The following is a 19,812-nucleotide window of genomic DNA, read 5'->3' on the forward strand; positions in this document are numbered from 1 at the left end:
TTGGTCATGGAGCAATATTAACAACCCACTAACCTCTTTAAATAGTACCAAATGATCCTTTCTATTCATGCAAACTACTAGGACAGATAGATGTGGTTTTACTATCTCAAACAGGAATGGCACCTCCTGAAATACAATGGTCTTCTAAACTAAATAAGTTCCTCATAAAGATTTTCCCTCTATGACCCAATTTCAAGACTTAAACATTTTTGTAATCCCTGAGTGGGAACGAAGAGAGGGGGAATACAGCTTTTACGACTTTGTCAGAACTCCGTAGAAGCCAATCCTTATTCAGAATTTTCATCTAGCATTCCCACTTGGGATCCTGGCCCCCACTTTGGGAAACATTGAACTAGATCATGTGATGGGGTGACATCTGCTTCAAAACAATTTACCAGTGAGCCATGATGAAATTAGTCATATGTTTGGCATCTATATGAAACACCAGTTACAGAATGAGCAGGTCTTGGATAAAAATAAAATAAGTGTTTTCCTGTAAATGCCTATTTAAAGTATCATTTCAATGTAAAAAAATTCTTATCCATTGTTCAACTTTTTTTAACTTTTCTTCTAGATGAAAGACTTCACTGATCTGAGCAATCTCCAAGATTACCAGCATATATGTTATTATTTTCATCAAAGGTTTGGACCCTAAAATGCACCTGTATAGTATTACCTGTCTCAGCACTGTGGGAGAAGTTGAGAAAAAAGAGTAGTGCATGGACTACCGGTGACCATTAGAAGCTTGCATCACACCATTCAACAACCTGTATATAGCAACAGTGAAAGGTTTGTGTGTTTAAGCTGGAACTAGGCAGAAGGGTTATATAATGATTGTCAATCCCAGTGTAATGCTGATTTCACAACTCCTTTTCACAGAATCATAGAATCCCTACAGTGCAGAAGCACACCATTCAGCCCAATGAGTCCACACAACCTTCTGAAGAGCATCCCACCCGATCACCCTGCATTTCCCATGGCTAACCCACCTAACCCGCACATCCCTGGACACTACGTGCAATTTAGCATGGCCAATCCACCTAATGTGCCCATCTTTGGACTGTGGAAAGAACCTGAACCACCCAGAGGAAACCCACACTGACACAGGGAGAATATGCAAACTCCAAGCAGATAGACACCCGAGGGTAGAATCGAACCCAGGTTTCTGGAGCTATGAGGCAGCAGTGCTAACCACTGAACCACCTTGCTGCCCAAACCTCTTTTTTTGGACCTCACTGTTCCTTTTAACATACTCTTTTAAGCATGTGCAGCTGAATGATCCTCTTCATAGCCTTACCAGTGCTGTTTAAATTCCTCACCACCCAAATTGCAGGCGAGGTGCTTTTGACTGTCTCACTGCTGCAGTACTAGTGGAGGAACTGCATTCTTGAAGGAGTTGTGAGTGACTTGTGTGATTTTCAATAGTCTGTGAATGGCATAACTTGATCCCAGTCATGAAGGCTACAGTAACAGAGGGAGATTGTGTAGAGGCATGACAGACAATTCCTTGGAAAGGTTTAAGTACATAAGGCAAGGTTGAGGTTTAGATATGAAATGGGAAGGGGATCAGGGTGCCTGGTGAAAGGGGAGCCAGGTGTAATGATGGAGAGTTTTGTGTAGTGTGGGGTAGGTGGGAAATATTTGGTCCACTAGAAGGTGAGAGGATGCCATGTCTCAGCCGGAGAGTGGTGAATCTATGGAATTCATTGTCACAGAAGGCTGTGGAGACCAGGTTATTGAGTATATTTAGGACTGAGATAGATAGGTTCTTAGGTATCAAGGGGATCAAGGATTATAAGGAGAAAGCGGGAGAATAGGGTTGAGAAACTTATCAGCCATGATTGAACAGCAGAGCAGACTCAATATGCTGAGTGGCCTAATTTCTGCTCCTATATCTTATGGTTTTATGGTCTCGTGGATTAGGGTCAGTGGGGAGTTGATGGGCTCATGGTGGTTGGTGATGTGATGTCCGCTTCAGGTCAGGGTCCAGGTGGTGTAAGGACCAGTTGAGATGTAGTTTGGAGGTGTGAGCACTACGTTGGGGAGTCAGTTGATTATTTACCCAGGAATTAGATAGTCTAAACTTTTTCCTGGATAACTATTTATTTAACTGCAACAGAACCCTCCGAATTCTCTGATTTAAATGGATAGTTCTGAAAGATGCAGGACCCATTGGAACTTCCAATTTCCCAGGCAATTCCATCAGAGTCTGCTACATCGGGATTCTGTAGGATCCTGATACACAACTCATACCTCTATTGCAGAAATGACTCTGGCATTCAGAAAATCCAACCCATGAAGGAAGCAAGCTGCATGGAATAGACACTAGATGGAGCCTGTGTACTACAAATGTATTGGCTCCATCTAGTAATCATTATGGGTAGAATTGGTTTTCCTTTCTGTTTGCAGTCATCTTTGTAAATTATTCTAAGACTGACAGTGCTCCCAAAACTTTGGGAATTTCTTTATTTAATGATAATTTTGATGCAAAACCAATAGGACATGGGCTAATCAAATTTATCACTGACTTTTGTGAAATGTCAGTTGTCAAATTTAGTCTTTCTCTACTTATCAATGTTCTTAATATTTTTGACATCCTCCATGATATCTGTCTGCAGTTTTGTTTTCACATCATTGAGTAAGTGAGGATGCCCGGTTGGTCGAGAGGTTTCAATGTGGGATATTGTGAGACCATCCACTTTGCACTTAAGACAGAAAGACCAGAGCAATATGTACATGAAAGAACTTTGGCAGATGGGGATAGAAATTAAGATAAAAAGCTAATGATAATTTTGCGTACATCACAAGTAGAATAGACCAAAAAGGGATAGAATTATTCTGGAGTTGTACCAAACTTTGTCTCAATCACATCTAGCATCCTGAGTTCAGTTTTGGATATCGGACCACACATTAGCCTTGGATGACTGGAGTTCAGATTCAATGGAATATTTCCAGAACTGAAGGACCTGTTGTTTGAACTAGGTGAAAAATTAAGAGATGACATAAGTGAGGTATTTAAATTAGTGAATGAATGTGATAGTGTAGATAAGAAATCATTTTTTTTCCTCTGCATCTGGTTGGGATATCTGGTCGGCATGGACAGATTGGACCGAAGAGTCTGTTTCCATGCTGTACATCTCTATGACTCTATCTAGAGTAAGGATTGACACAACCCTAATATTAGAATGTGATGCAAGGTGTGGAGTATATATATCTTGGAAATTGGATATCAAAAGACAGGTCTATTTGGGTCATATTTCTGAAGGTACCTTTCACAAATGGGTCAGAACATAATTTGGAACAGTGACCAAACTGCATCAATTCCAAGAAAGCAATTAACATCCTCCAACTCGGCACCGCCCTCTTAAACTGTCCACCTTTCTTCCTACCTATCAGCATCACCCTCTGCTCTGACTTTTCACCATCACCCTCCACCTTCATCTATCTATCGCATTCCCCCAGCCCCATTCCCTCCCATTTATCTCTCAGCACCCCTTGCTCCCCACCCCCACCCTCCACACTCCTGACAAAGGCCTTATGCTTGAAACGTTGACACTCCTGTTCCTTGGATGCTGCCTGACCAGCTGTGCTTTTCCAGCACAACACTTTTTTGACTGTGACACCTGTCAAGTGCCTGACAGGAACTCTTGTGGTGTTAATGAATAAAATGTTTACGAGTTCAGCTTATGACAGACAGATAAACACACCAAGCCCATTACTTTAGCTTTGACTTCAGAACGAAATGTTCACCATCTAAGTTCAGAGAGTCAGGAATTCAGTTCAGAAGCAAAACTTAATTTTTGCCCAGCAGGAGAATCAGGCTTTTTGATCAGGGGAACCAGTCACAACAGATGAAATGTTTCAGTTCGGAAAGCTTCCAAACTGAGTGAGTTTGGGTAGAAAAGTCTTCACGTTGTTAGAACTGAGAAGGTTTAGGCCATAAGAATTGTGAAAGACTCAAGCCAGCGAATTTGGAAAGGAATTGTAGCATTGCCTCCACAGTTCAAAGAAAAGAAAATGGAGTAGTCAGTTAAGAAAAAGCTTAAAGAATTGAGAAAGAAGTGAAATTTCTCTGGAATTGAGTCGCTGCAAAAGGATGGTGTTGGGAATCCAGGTTCAAAATTTGTTTTGCAGTTTGTGTTAAAGGTCTTTCTAACTGTGAGATAAATTGATTTGTTTTCTTTCTTCTGTATGCTAAACTGATGTTCTGTTGTTAAAGAAGAATTTACAACAGCAACAGTATGCGATGGATGGCAGTTTTAGGAAGGGGGGGAGTGGAGGGAAGCCTCAGCTACAGTCACAGAGATGGGTTAAGTCCAGGAAAGGTAAGAGAGGTAGGCAGCTAATGCAGGAGTCTTTTGTGGATATATCCATTTCAAACAGGTATGCTGTTTTGGAAAATGTAGGGGGTGATGGATTCTCAGGGGAACATTGCACGAACAGCCAAGTTTCTGGTATTGAGACTGCTCTAATGCAACGAGGGCTACATCGGCTTCCAAGAGATCAATTGTGTTAGGGGGTTCTCTAGTTCGAGGTACAGACAGACGTTTCTGTGGCCAGCAGCGAAAAAGCAGAATGGTGTGTTCCTTCCCTGGTGCCAGGATCAAGGATGTCTCAGAGAGGGTGCAGAATGTTCTCACGGGGGAGAGGGGCCAGCAAGAGGTCACTGTCCACATTGGAACCAACAACATAGGAAGGGAAAAGGTTGAGATTCTGAAGGGAGATTACAGAGAGTTAGGCAGAAATTTAAAAAGGAGGTCCTCGAGAGTAGTAATATCTGGATTACTCCCGGTGCTACTAGCTAGTGAGGGCAGGAATAGGAGGATAGAGTAGATGAATGCATGGCTGAGGAGCTGGTGTATGGGAGAAGGATTCACATTTTTGCATCATTGGAATCTCTTTTGGGGTAAAAGTGACCTGTACAAGAAGGACAGATTGCACCTAAATTGGAAGAGGACTAATATACTGGCAGGGAGATTTGCTGGAGCTGCTCGGGAGGATTTAAACTAGTAAGGTGGGGGGGTGGGACCAAGGGAGATGGTGAGGAAAGAGATCGATCTGAGACGGGTACAGTTGAGAACAGAAGTGAGTCAAACAGTCAGGGCAGGCAGGGACAAGGTAGGACTAATAAATTAAACTGCATTTATTTCAATGCAAGAGGCCTAACAGGAAAGGCAGATGAACTCAGGGCATGGTTAGGAACATGGGACTGGGATATCATAGCAATTACAGAAACATGACTCAGGGATGGGCAGGACTGGCAGCTTAATGTCCCAGGATACAAATGCTACAGGAAGGATAGAAAGGGAGGCAAGAGAGGAGGTGCTGGAGGGGGTGGTATCTTTGATAAGGGATAACATTACAGCTGTGCTGAGGGAGGATATTCCCAGAAATACATCCAGGGAAGTTATTTGGGTGGAACTGAGAATTAGGAAAGGGATGATAATCTTATTGGGATTGTATTATAGACCCCCTAATAGTCAGAGGGAAATTGAGAAACAAACTTGTAAGGAGATCTCAGCTATCTGTAAGAATAATAGAGTGGTTATGATCGGGGATTTTAACTTTCTAAACATAGACTGGGACTGCATAGTGTTAAGGGTTTAGATGGAGAGGAATTTCTTAAGCGTGCGTCAGACAATTTTCTGATTCAGTACGTGGATGTACCTACTAGAGAAGGTGCAAACCTTGACCTACTCTTGGGAAATAAGGCAGGGCACATGACTGAGGCGTCAGTGGGGGAGCACTTTGGGGCCAGTGACCATAATTCTATTAGATTTAAAATAATGATGGAAAAGGATAGACCAGATCTAAAAGTTGAAGTTCTAAATCGGAGAAAGGCCAGTTTTGATGGTATTGCACAAGACCTTTCGAAAGCTGATTGGAGGCAGATGTTCGCAGGTAAAGGGACGGCTGGAAATTGATAAGCCTTCAGAAATGAGATAACGAGAATCCAGAGAAAGTATATTCCTGTTAGGATGAAAGAAACGGCTGGTAGGTATAGGGAATGCTGGATGACTAAAGAAATTGAGGGTTTGGTTAAGAAAAAGAAGGAAGCATATGTCAGGTACAGACAGGATAGATTGAGTGAATCCTTCGAAGAGCATAAAGGAAGTAGGATTATTATTAAGAGGGAAATCAGGAAGGCAAAAAGGGGACACAAGATAGCTTTGGCAAATAGAATTAAGGAGAATCCAAAGAATTTTTACAAATACATAAAGGACAAAAGGGTAACTAGGGAGAGAATAGGGCCCCTCAAAGACCAGCAAGGTGGGCTTTGTGTGCAGGTGCAGAAAATGGGGGAGATACTAAATGAGTATTTACAGTGGAAAAGGATATGGAAGGTATAGACTGTAGGGAAATAAATGGTGACATCTTGCAAAATGTCCATATTACAGAGGAGGAAGTACTGGATGTCTTGAAATGCATAAAAGTGGTTAAATCCCCAGGACCTGATCAGGTGTACCCGAGAACTCTGTGGGAAGCTAGGGAAGTGATTACTGGGCCTCTTGCTGAGATATTTGTATCATCAATAATCACAGGTGAGGTGCCGGAAGACTGGAGGTTGGCTAAAGTGGTGCCACTGTTTAAGAAGGGCGGTAAAGACAAGCCAGGGAACTATAGACCAGTGAGCCTGACCTCGGTGGTGGGCAAGTTGTTGGAGGGAATCTTGAGGGACAGGATGTACATATATTTGGAAAGGCAAGGACCGATTAGGGATAGTCAACATGGCTTTGTGCGTGGGAAATCATGTCTCACAAACTTGATTTAGTTTTTTTGAAGAAGCAACCAAGAGGATTGATGAGAGCAGAGTGGTAGATGTGATCTATGTGGACTTCAGTAAGACGTTCGACAAGATTCCCCATGGGAGACTGGTTAGTAAGGTTAGATCTCACGGAATAAAGGGAACTAGCTATTTGGTTACAGAACTGGTTCAAATGTAGAACACAGAGGGTGATGGTGGAGGGTTGTTTTTCAGACTGGAGGCCTATGACCAGCGGAGTGCCATTAGGATCGGTGCTGGGTCCTGTACTTTTTGTCATTTACATAAATGATTTGGATGCGAGCATAAGAGGTACAGTTAGTAAGTTTGCAGATGACACCAAAGTTGGAGGTGTAGTGGAAAGCGAAGAGGGTTATCTCAGATTGCAACAGGATCTTGACCAGATGGGCCAATGGGCTGAGAAGTGGCAGATGGAGTTTAATTCAGACAAATGTGAGGTGCTGCATTTTTGGAAAACAAATCTTAGCAGGACTTATGCATTTAATGGTAATGTCCTAGGGAGTTTTTCTGAACAAAGAGACCTTGAAGTGCAGTTTCATAGCTCCTTTAAAGCGGAGCCGCAGGTAGATAGGATAGTGAAGAAGGTGTTTGGTATGCTTTCCTTTATTGGTCAAAGTATTGAGTACAGGAGTTGGGAGGTCATGTTGCGGCTGTACAGGACATTGGTTAGGCCATTATTGGGATATTGTGTGCAATTCTGGTCTCCTTCCTATCGGAAAGAGGTTGTGAAACTTGAAAGGGTTCAGAAAATATTTACAAGGATGTTGCCAGGATTGGAGGATTTGAGCTATAGGGAGAGGCTGAGCAGGTTGGGGCTGTTTTCCCTGGAGCGTCGGAGGTTGAGGGGTGACCTTATAGAGGTTTACAAAATTCTGCGGGGCATGGATAGGGTGAATAGTCAAAGTATTTTTCCCTGGGGTCAGGGAGTCCAGAACTAGAGGGCATAGATTTAGGGTGAGAGGGGAATGATATAAAAGAGACCTGGGGCAACGTTTTCATACAGAGGGTGGTATGTGTATGGAATGAGCTGCCAGAGGAAGTGGTGGAGGCTGGTACAATTGCAACATTTAAGAGGCATTTGGACGGGTATATGAGTTTGGTTTTTGGAGGGATATGGGCCGGGTGCTGGCAGGTGGGACTAGATTGGGTTGGAATATCTGGTCGGCATGGATGGGTTGGACCGAAGGGTCTGTTTTCACGCTGTTTATCTCTCTGACTCTGTGACTTGTAACATCTGCAGCCTCATGTAAATATGTTTCAGAGACTAAGCCTCATGACATCCAACTGCAAAATTAAACGTGAGGCCAGAATTTCTGAAATTTAGTAATCTCAGATTATCACTCCACACCTTATTTGCTATGAATGAAGTGCTCTGCATTCCTGACAATAGGTTCTGTTCAGGCTCCTTCAGAAATGTGGAGCCATACTTCTGTTATGAAAAATCACTCATAAGCAGAGATCAGTCAAGAAAGGCAAACCACACACCCCTTTTTTACAGTGGTTAGTTGCCGTTATCTGTAATCTACTGCTGTGGTAAAAGGAAACGGACATCAGGCAAGTGTTAAGGTTAGGGTGCCAGAAGTATAGGACACTAGATAGGTTACATATCAGGTGGACAGGATATCAAAGGGGTACGGTGCCAAGTAGACAAAGTGCCAGGGGGGAGTAGAGTGCTGGGGGGTAGGGACCAAGGTGGCAAGGTGCCAGCTAAGTGGAAGGTTTAGTGTCATTCAAAGTGAGTGGGAGATAGCGGCCCTGACAAGGGCAATGATATTGAGTCCTGGGGTAGTGGGTCATGGGGAATTTAAATTAATATTTTTGGATGGTTCCATGTTTTTAGGAATTGCACTTCTCTGCAGAGAAAAAAAGCAGAATTAACATTCTGAGTCCACTGACCATTTCATTGAGCTCTAAACAAGATTTTGCAAAAGGATGAAAAGCAGAATCATCTCTGTTATAGTGAATTGTCCTGGAAACAAAAAAAAAGCCACATCAGCCCCCCATCTCTCTTTTGGAGCACTGTTCTGTTACTGTTAAAGCAGCAATAATAAGTAAACAAAAGACAGGTCACCAAAAATAAAAACAGATGAAGGATCATAATGCAATGCAAAGCTTTTTACACGGGCATTTTTAAGGGCACAGAGCTACAAAGTAAATTGAGCAAAATAAACGTAAGTATGCATTGGCATTCCACTAACATGCTGTCAGAGTCTCAGTTATTTAAAGAAACAATTAATTAGTATTTTATAGATCAACAATGGCTGATAAGGAAAAGACAGGCAGTTTAACTCCTTACTGATTTGGGAAATGAAGGATTCAGAATAATCAATTCCTCTGGTGTTTCCATGATGACAGCCAAGACCCTGATAAAACTTTGCAGCTTCTAGAAGACCAGCTTCAAATTTGAGGCAGCTTCTGTATACTGAGGCCTGAGCTCGTGTCATACTGACAACTGCTAGGTGAAACAACTGGCCAGTTTGTAGGAAGATCTCACACAAAAGTATCGAATGTGGTTTCACCTAAACTAACTAAAAGGACTGGTCATTGCATCGACAACCACTAAGTCATTCAAAAAGCAAAACCCCTTAACAAACTTAATTAATGCACTTTTATTGTTATGCAACACCACTGGAGCAGGTGGGACTTGAACACATGCCTTCTGGCCCAGTGGTAAGAACACTATTACTATACCAATAGACCTATTGGTACTATACTATACCAATAGATCTATCCATGCTTTTTCATTTCCTCCAAAATCATTAACTCTTATCCTATTAAGTAGCCTATCATGTGGTATCTTATCAAACCCTTTCTAGATATCCAAAAATATTATTTCCACTGTTTCCCTTTAATCGATCCTGCTTGTTATCTTAAAAATAATTTGAATAATTTTTTCAAGCATGATTTTCCCTTCCTGAAACCATTAGTGTGTAAATAATGTAGATATGAATCCTTGCCAAATTTAGCGGGAAAGGGGTTCCATTCTTTGAGTGGGGAGCAGAGGCTATTGTCTTATTGTATAGATTCCACACTAAATAGGCACAGTACCTTTAAGACAGTGAGATGATATAGAGTCATAGAGACGGAAACAGCATGGAAACAGACCCTTCAGTCCAACTCATCCATGCCGACCAGATATTGTAGTTCCATTTGCCAGCATTTGGCCCATATCCGTCTATACCCTTCCTATTCATATACCCATTCAGATGCCTTTTAAATATTGTAATTGTACCAGCCTCCACCACTTCCTCTGGCAGCTCATTCCATATACACACCATTTCTTGCGTGAAAAGGTTGTCCTTTAGGTCCCTTTTATATCTTTCCCCTCTCACCCTAAACCTATGCCCTCTAGTTCTGCACTCCCCCAACCCAGGGAAAATACTTTTCTATTTACCCTATCCATGCACCTCATGATTTCATAAATCTCTATAAAGTCATCCATCAGCCTTCGAACCTTCAGGGAAAACGTTTCCATCACAACATGCGATGTTCTAGTATAAAGGTCCTCATCTTATCTTTGCCATCTGTCCAGTGTTTTACAGTCAATATAGCTGTAACATCAGTCAACAGAGTACCCAAACTGTGTGCAAGTCTGAGATTGTATAACATTTAAATACTTAATGTTGTTATTAGGCTTCAAAACAGCTGACTGAAGACGAACCCAGTCTTAGTGTTATGTGTTAAAGGGTTAAAATACAGGGAAACACTCAGACCAGATCATAATGGCAGTGATGTTTGACCCAAGAAACCATGTTAGAGGTATTTGATGAAGACAATGATTATCATAATTGTTGGAAGGTTAACAACAGCCCAGTTTCACCTTTGTTAGGGAAGGCCATAACTGGACCTTCCCCAAGATTAAGGGCTCTGGGGGTGGAAATATCATTGTCCACTTGACTGGCTATGAGCTATTGGCCAATCAGACGCTGATAATTTTGGATTACAGTCTGTTCCGGTAGTTCCATTCCCATGTGATCCTGTGTTAAGAATATTGTGTACTAAAAGCACCACTGGGTGTAAGTTTGCTCGCTGTGAGCAAACTTACACCCAGAACCTCAACCTGAGCTACAAATCTTCTCAAAAATGTCTAATAACAACACCATTTAAACCAATGGGACTGGAATCACATTATAGCTAATACAGGTAAGGAAAGTTTGTGTTCTACAAATAATGGTCTAAATCCTTCTATTCGCATTGAAGAATCGCGCATTATAGCGGAATGACTGTATCTTCAAGACTCTAGCCACATTGCAACTTCTCACTATGAAGTACAGGTTGCTTTTATGTTGTACAGGCTAGCTTTAACTCTTGCTAACATATTCAGAATTTGGATCCTGTGAAGTTTGCAGACACTGAGTTGGTGTTGGCTGGATGCTGAGAACATGTTAATTATCAGGTAGCAGTAAGTTGGCATGATGGCTGCATCAGAAGCAACTGGTACAGTTCAGTGTCCCATTTTCGAAGGCTGATGAATTTGACCTTGTCAGGGTCAAAGGTCCAACAGGATATGACTGAATGGATACCTGCAAGGTTGACATTGTGCTTACTATGTTGAGAAGTAAGCTTGACTAAACTATTTACTGTAATTACATTTCTGGACTTAATAACTGTATTTTCATATCCTAGAACTGGAGCAATCTGTACTACAGAATCAAATACAATTGTCAGATGTGAATTGGATTTGTAGTTTAGCCTCATGAATTCAGCAGCTAAAAAATGTGTTGCTGGAAAAGTGCAGCAGGTCAGGCAGCATCAAAGGAGCAGGAGAATCGATGTTTTGGGCATAAGCCCTTCTTCAGGAATCATTCCTGAATCACTCCAGTCCCATTCCTGAAGAAGGGCTTCTGCCCGAAACGTCGATTCTCCTGCTCCTTAGATGCTGCCTGACCTGCTGCGCTTTTCCAGCAACACATTTTTAAGCTCTGATCTCCAGCATTTTCAGTCCTAACTTCCTCCTCATGAATTCAGCAGACATGAATGTGTGAACGTGCAGAAAATAAGTTCACATTCACAATGGAAGATCATTAGTATCTTTTATTATTTCAAAAATATGATTTTAAATAGCATTAACACAGCAGGTATATTATAACATTTAAAAAATTGTGAAACTCAGACTTCGTAAAGAATGGCTCCTGCCCAAAATAATTCCCAAATTAAAGCATTAACATATTTAATAGTAATGCTTTAATGTTTAAAATTTCTGCTTCTAGACTCCTGCTTTTAAATATACAACATTTTTCTGCATCACATCCAGATAAAACTGGCTTTATCTTTTCTGATTTCATTCCATTTAATTTCAGCTGACCACCAGGTGACCTGGACTGTTAATAATTTATCCCCATCTTCCCATGCTTTGTGAAAATGTTATAGCAACCCTTAATGGTGACATTCTACAAAAAAAACACAGCTTGCTAGGGGCATGATTTTATCACATGACTAGCAGATGCACATTACCATAACAGTTATTATTGCAAAAGAGCAATAATTCAGGATTCATTCAAGTGAACAAAAATTGCAGACATTTGAGTCACGGAGGAAGAATTCTAACAAAGCTCGGAAGAAATCATCCTTTAAAATGCAAACCATCAAGTCAATCCATTTTTAAAAGTTTGCTTACAAACATTAAGTAAATTGCATTTAAATACTTGCATGTTGCATGTTTTACTTCATCTATAGAATTCAAATATTTTAACATCACTATCATAAAATCACTACAGTCACCTTTGCCTTCCTCACAAATATACCTCTGTGTCCCCAATCTTATATAACCATTTAGTCATTTCATATCAGTGCTAAATCAGGCTCCCTATAATCATTGTGCTTGCTACCTAATAGAAGCCTCAGGTGTACTGTTTAAAATTGGTGCCTTATATACCCTGGTAAAACAACGTCAGTGTTTTCCCTCTCATTTCTTTCCACTAACTAACTTTCCATCCCTAACACAAAATAAGTAATTGACACATGGTTGGAGAAAAAAATCATTTCAGTATGTTAACCAAACTTGAGGTTTACAGTTCCTTTTGTTCCATTTGTGGCCTCTAAGATTCAGGTAACACAGGGCCTGTAGATTGCAACATTTTGAGGTTCTTTCGGACAATACAGCATTTATTGAAAACATAATGGCAACAAGGCCAGATTTGAAATGATTTCATGCGTAACCAAACTCATTCATAATTTACATATGTTAACACATAATTTAAGAATGCCATTCAACATGTTTTCCTTTTGGATTATATTTATTTTAGTGAAGTTTTATGAGACATTAACAAGTCCATCTTCAAATAAGAAATGAAAAATTCTCATGGGATCCTAGGCTAACATCACATTGATTAGGACACACATTAGCCAAAATAGTCATTAGAATGTTCTTGGTTAGATGGCCAAAAAGGTGGGAAGTGATTGCAACGTAAATGTTTTCTGCTCCAAAATGGTTCCTGTCCAAGAAACTCCACAAAGCATACACATAAGGTGACAATCATGTTTAAAAAAGGACTACAGAAAATGTTGAATCTTTTTGTTCCAGCAAATAATTAACTGGACAGTCAAAATACAGACCAATCAGTAATTTATCACATGCTCATATTGTTAAAAACAAGTGATACTTTAAAGTAATGGAATGAAATTAGGGCATTTTTGACCTGAGCCCTGCCACAGTGTTCAATATTCACATCTCCTTCATTTCCGTAGGTTTGCCAAGCCAAGCAGCACCCATCACTCTCTAAGAGAACAGTCGGAAAAATAACCAGCTTTTAACAATCTTCTAAAAATCACAAAATGTAGGTTGTCCTAATGCCTGGCAAGGTCCTTCCTGTTTTACAAACCTATCAGACTCGGACACTCTCTGACCACTCCGTCGGCTGGAGAATTACTGTGGGCAAACATGAACAAGACTCTAAATCTTGTTGCTTTGTGCCATGGAAAGTTCATACACATACCCTGCTATTTCACAAAGTTTCCCTTATTTGTACAATTAAAATTCAACATATATTTAGAAAATGTACAATTTGTGACCAACACATTACCCATTTACAACTATTATCAAAACTTAGCTAAAATGTTTAGTTACAGAGACTTAATTCAATATTGATACAATATTAACATTTTGAACTTATTATCCACACAATTTTAAGCATCTATTCTTTTATAGTTTTGCAGATTAATTTGTTAAAATCATTATTGGTCTTTGGATTAAATACTTGTTTAAAATAAAAAGCAGTTTTCATGAATACCATTGAAAAAAGTCATATTCTGCATCTATGGTCTAAAATTGTGCCCAAATGAACTACAGATTATATATACGTATACCTTATATATATAAAAATAAGACTACAGAAGATAAATTCAAAAATACTTCAAATGGTGTACAATTTAATGCAGCTTTTCTAAGAGGCATTAAATTCTACAAAAGCACAGTCCTGAGCCATTAATTTTGAACAGTATGAATAGGGACAGAAGTGATTATGATCATCCTCTGAATTGGTAAGCAAACTACTCTAAACCAGAAATGATTACTTTTGTTGTGCCAATAATGCATTTGCAAATTTGAGGCTTTATGTATGGAGTCAAATCAGTTAGACAACTAAAAAGTTACAAGTCTAGAACTTTAGGCTAAATTTAAATAAAATGGCAACCGAGAAACAGTACTTAGTGCAAGTTTTAGTTATCCAACTGTTAGTATTCAGTTCTGTGTTTTACAAATCTGTACAAATGGTTGTGCTGGATAAAACACAGGAAATTCTACATAAATGCGGCCTTCAGTTCTTTAAAGGCTGCTCTTCGTTGCTTCCTGTCCTCTTCTATACGCTTGCGCCGCTCATTCTCGGCTTTGATTTCAGCTTCAAACCTGCTGCCAGTTGTCAGAGCCTGAGCCTAGAAACAAGTGCAAATTAATTTAGGCAATTGGATTTTGTGAATTACTTGAAACAATTGCATGTCCCTTCCTCTCCCTGAAGAACTACATTACCCTCCAACTACAGGAAAGGCATCCACTGGCATAACTGCCAGCCTTATTGCAGTCAGTGGTCAATCAGTGCCCACTTTATTATTCACGATATCACCAGAGATTGTCATTTGTGATCTGGATGAAAGGGAAACTTGCTCCAATAATTGTAAGTCATGTGGCTCAATTGCCCAAACAGCAGCCTCTTTCTCTTTAACCACCTTCAAGATTGGAATAAAAGCAAAATACTGAGGCTACTGGAAATCTGAAACAAATAGAGAATGCTAGAAAAACTCAGCAGGTCTGGCAGCATCTGTGGAGAGAGAAAGAGAGTTAACATTTTGAGTCCAGTATGACTCTTCTTCAGAACTTTGGAGTTCAAGTTTGAAATATTCATCCATGATAAAGTTTTCAATTGGTGTGATTTTGGCTAGCCATATTCAAATTAACCATAATGGGGTTGAAGCTAAAAGGATTAGCATTCCTGCCAACAAGAAAGCTGTTAAAGTAACATTATTCATTGATTTGTTGTTGGATGTTGGCCATAAAAATGTTTGATGGCAATTTGAGGTGAACAATAAATGTTCATCTTTCCTGCAATGTCTACATCCCATGGACAAATAGAAATCTCAGAATCGAAACACACCTTCGCGTGTGCAAGAAACTCTCAATAAAGACAGAGCGACTTTGCTGAAGTTAAAAGTTCGACCCGCATAAAACATATAACAATTGTCTTGTTCATAACTGTTTAAATGCACAAGATCTGTACACAAGACTGTACATTTGGAATATTCCAAGTAGAAAGTTATTCCTTGGGATGGGGCACTTGACGCTAATATCTCACAATTAAATTCATTCGGTAGCTGCAAATGCAGGCTTCATGTAGCAGCCTTCATGACCTCAGGTTGCTCTGAAGTGCGTTACAGCCAATTGTGTACTTTTAAGTGTAATGCTGATTGTAAAATAGGAAATGCAGCAGCCAATTTTGCACACCAAAAGTTCTCACAAACAACAGATAGTTTGTTTTTTTATATATTGATTGAGGGATAATTTGTTGTCAGGACAGGAAAATATCATGGAGATGTTCACATCCATTCAAGAGAGCATTCAGAGCCTTGGTTTAACATTTTAGCCAAAAGGTGGCACTCAGAGTGCAGCATTCCTTCAAACATGGATTGAAGTGTCAGGCAAATGTTTTTTTGCTACGTTCTCGAGTGGCTCTTGAGTCCACAATCTTATGTCTCAAAAGCAAGACTGTTATCCACTGAGCACCATTTGGCTTCTGACTACATTTATGGCAATCCATGACCCTTTCTTCCTATCTTGGAACCATTTTCACTACTGTTAAAGTTGGACTTCAGATGAAATTTTTCGAACAGGTCTCAAGTTTTAGAAACTCACTTTTCCCAAGAGTCCGCTGTGTTAAAATCAAAATATTCATATACTTTTTTGCCTTGTAAATATTTCAGTCTTGATCTGATAGTTAGTTTTTACCTTTGCCTCAAAGAAATGCTTGGCACCTTGAACCCCCTCGGTTGAGACATCAATTTCTGAAAGCCTGGCGAGAGCCATCAACCCACTGTCTTCCTCCAACTCGCCTGCTGCCGCCTTGTGGAAGATCAGAAGAAACTAAAAAGAAGTACAGGTACACTGAGCAAATTGGTGAACTGTCATCAACTCTAACCCCTAGGAAAGCTCCAACAGCAAATCTCAGTGTAAAAATTTCGATGTGCATCTGGGATATAAAGTCATACAGTTATATCCAACATGGAAACAGACATTTCGGTCCAACTCATCGACACCAACCAGATATCCCAATCAGACCTAGTCCCATTTGCCAGCATTTGGCTCATAACCCTCTAAGCCATTCAGATGCTTTTTAAAATGTTGTAATTGTACCCACCTCCACCACTTGCTCTGGCAGCTCGTTCCATATGCGCACCACCTTCTGCGCAAAACAGTTACCTCTTATGTCCATTTTAAATCTTCTCCATCTCACCTTAAAGCTATGCCCTCTAGTCTTGCTCCACCCCAGGAAAAGACCTTTGCTATTTACCCTATCCATGCCCCTCATGATTTTATAACCTTTATAAGGTCACCCCTCAGCCTCCGATGCTCCAGGGGAAAAAGCCTCAGCCTATTCAGCCTCTCACAATAGCTCAAACTCTCCATAATGAATCATGAGTTTTTTTAGATTTTAGTTCGAATTCAAGACAATTATCTTCATGAAACAATTCGTGATCTCAGTTCGAAAAAAAAACAATAAAATGATCACAAAAATGTGAAAGCATGAAATTCTGGGGCTGAATTCTTGCTTGTCAACCAATAGTGGAGTTGAAACAATTCCTAGATGTGGAGACCCGACCTGGAGGAAAGTGGACCAGAAATTCAGGTTGCTGTTCCAGGTGAGCTGAGTTTCATGGAGTTGTAGCAGGTGACCCCAGACGCTGCTGCAGGTGGAAGCAGATTGGCTTTGGGGCTCCAGCACTTCATTGAATATATGCACAAAGGAATAAAACAAAAAGCCAGCTTTCCAGCCCTTACCTCCTCACCTGCCACCAATTTCCAGTGCATCCCTCCACCCACACTCCTGCATATGTCACGTCATGCTCCACCCCCTTACCCCTCTTACCAATCTATGCTCCTCCCAGTTATCCCCATTGGCCGTTCAAAGTCCTATGCCCTTGACCCATCTTTAAGGCCTTTTACTTACCTAATGCCAAACCATTTCATCCAACCACACCACCCTTCTGTTTTACACCTATTATGCCAAGTCACCCAGTACCCAGAATGGTAGACTTTAGGATCCATGCCAAGATCAAATAAAGTTCTAAAGTGACTACTGATGAATTCAGTGTTTTAAAAAATATCACTTATTGATTTTTTAAAAGGTTGCATGGAACATCCATAAATCACTTAGAAAGAACAAACGCTGGAATTCATAGTCCCAGTTTAATTTTTTATAATCACCTCAAGCTGTCAAACTGTGAACTGGCAGGTATTCACTGTGATAATGAAAAGTTGAGAAATCAATTCAGCATTGATCATGTAATGATAATCCTCTGGCTTAATGTCAACAGTGTGAAATAGCAAGCAATGAATTTTTTTAAACTTACAGAAGTGGGATTTTGAAATTGAGGTCTCCATCCCCTACATTACACTTTTTTCTAAGTTTGAGAGTCACTCTGTGCAAAAATTTGGGTTTGCGAGTTACCATACCCACTTAGTTAAAATTTACGAAACGAAATTTTAGCTAAAACGAGTACGAACTCTACTTATGCACAACTTTTTTTTAAAAGATGTTGAAATTGTCTGATCATTTCATAACTAATGTTGTCAGATTGGAAACTGTTCCCACTAATCCCATTCCCAAAAGTAGCATAAAAGAAGCCAAATAAGTATCTTTCTTCTTCTGCGCAAAACAGACAGTTATCCTTGACTAGGCAGATTTGTAATAGACTGAGTTTGACTTCAAAGGCAAGTTGCTAGAATGTATAAAGTTTTTGGATGTTTTGGCCAAAAGTTGGATATCAACAAAATAGGTAATATAGTAATTTCTGTGATTTTATCTAAATTAGTTCTCTCTTGGCACAGTTGCTACAGTTCATGATGTTGAATAAAAACAGGCACAATTGTGGTCTGCCTTCATTCATTGTCCTCTTGGTAAAATACTGGGTTTAGTTTCCAGCCTGTTTACCACATTTGAAATTCCATGCCATGCCCTTATAGTCTTTCATTAGCAAAAGAAAGCCTTTGAGAAGGCTACTAGGTAACTTTTCTCTCCTCCAAAATCTCCAAGCAGCATGAACAATGGGCATATAAAAATACATGCCACAGCCTTGTTTGTTGAGAGTAATGCATGATCTCCATTTGGGAACTACCATAAAACAGGAAAAATAAAATCAGGAGATCAGTGAGTGTGGGGAACCCCATTCCTACCTGAAAATACATATCAACTTTCCACCACTCCATGGTGCTGCATGCTATATTATCCCCAAGAACGATTCTTGATCAATCAATTGCTTATGATTATGACTTTGTGTTGGGTACTGGAGGGACAGTCAGGAGATAAATGAAGTATTGTCATGTGAAATGTAGAAAATACAACAGCCAATTTATGTACAGCAAAATCCCAAAAACAGCACTATACTATTATGTTGATTCAGGGATAAATATTGAGGAACACCAAAGTTCTTCTTTAAATAGTGCATTGCTTTTCTTTTTGATCTGGGAGAGCAGTCAGCTTGAACATGTGAAATCTTCCCAGATAATTGTAATTCCCAGATGATTGGTAAGAAAATTGTAGAAGATCAGAAGTGGGGGAATTCTTGACATTGAGACTTAAAGGTCTCATTTTCCAACAAAGTGTTGCATGGCGAGATGAGATTCTTGCTGTTGAGTAGTAAGAGATATTCTCATTTGCATGCATTAAACTTACCTCTTCGATAAGCATGTTTCCTATTGTCCCACACGCAAGATACAAACTAGAAGATGGCAATTGCCAATATGGAAGTCAGAGGGATGCTAACTTGGGTGATACCAGCTTACTGTTTGCTCTTCCAGGCTTCATCTATGGATACCAATCCTCAAACTCATGGTATACGTCATGGTAGCTATCAGCTTGCAGTCTCCATTCATAGACATTGGTAATGGGACATTCACCAGCCTCACTGCACCTACATGGCATTCCTCCTATTCACATATAATACAGTTCTGCACTTCCATGCTGCACCTTAGTGTACCAGCACTTTTCATTGCAATGCTGCTGCCATGATACTTTGTGCACAACGACAAACACACAATTTAAGGATTGGACAGGGTGTATCTTATGGGTCTTCCCTTGCTCTTTTCATACTCTATTTTGCTGCTTACAGCATCTTTGCTTTACCTTATCATGCCTTAAGTTTTGTTCTTTGACCCCTCAGGCAGAATGTAAAAGTTCACAATCGCTCTGTTTTACCCTTTTGTGCCTCTCCTAAGGCAGGCAGTTGTCATAGATAAGATTAGAGTGGTGCTGGAAATGCACAGCAGGTCAGGCAGCATCCGAGGAGCAGGAAAATCAATGTTTTGGGCAGGAGCCCTTCATCAG

General features: G+C 40.2%; 1 protein-coding gene across 1 annotated transcript in view; it reads right to left on the bottom strand.

The window, feature by feature from the left end:
- Positions 1–11,810: 11,810 nt before the first annotated feature.
- Positions 11,811–19,812, bottom strand: part of efhd1 (EF-hand domain family, member D1) — a 123,849-nt gene continuing 115,847 nt past the window's right edge. The window contains exons 3-4 of the mRNA XM_043701978.1: positions 16,218–16,352; positions 11,811–14,653 (exon numbers count right to left, since the gene is read on the bottom strand). Coding sequence (XP_043557913.1) covers positions 14,522–14,653; positions 16,218–16,352 — 267 coding nt within the window. The 3' untranslated portion in view covers positions 11,811–14,521. The remainder of the gene's footprint in view (positions 14,654–16,217; positions 16,353–19,812) is intronic.

Source organism: Chiloscyllium plagiosum, chromosome 13 (assembly GCF_004010195.1).
Source record: "Chiloscyllium plagiosum isolate BGI_BamShark_2017 chromosome 13, ASM401019v2, whole genome shotgun sequence".
Taxonomy (NCBI): domain Eukaryota; kingdom Metazoa; phylum Chordata; class Chondrichthyes; order Orectolobiformes; family Hemiscylliidae; genus Chiloscyllium; species Chiloscyllium plagiosum.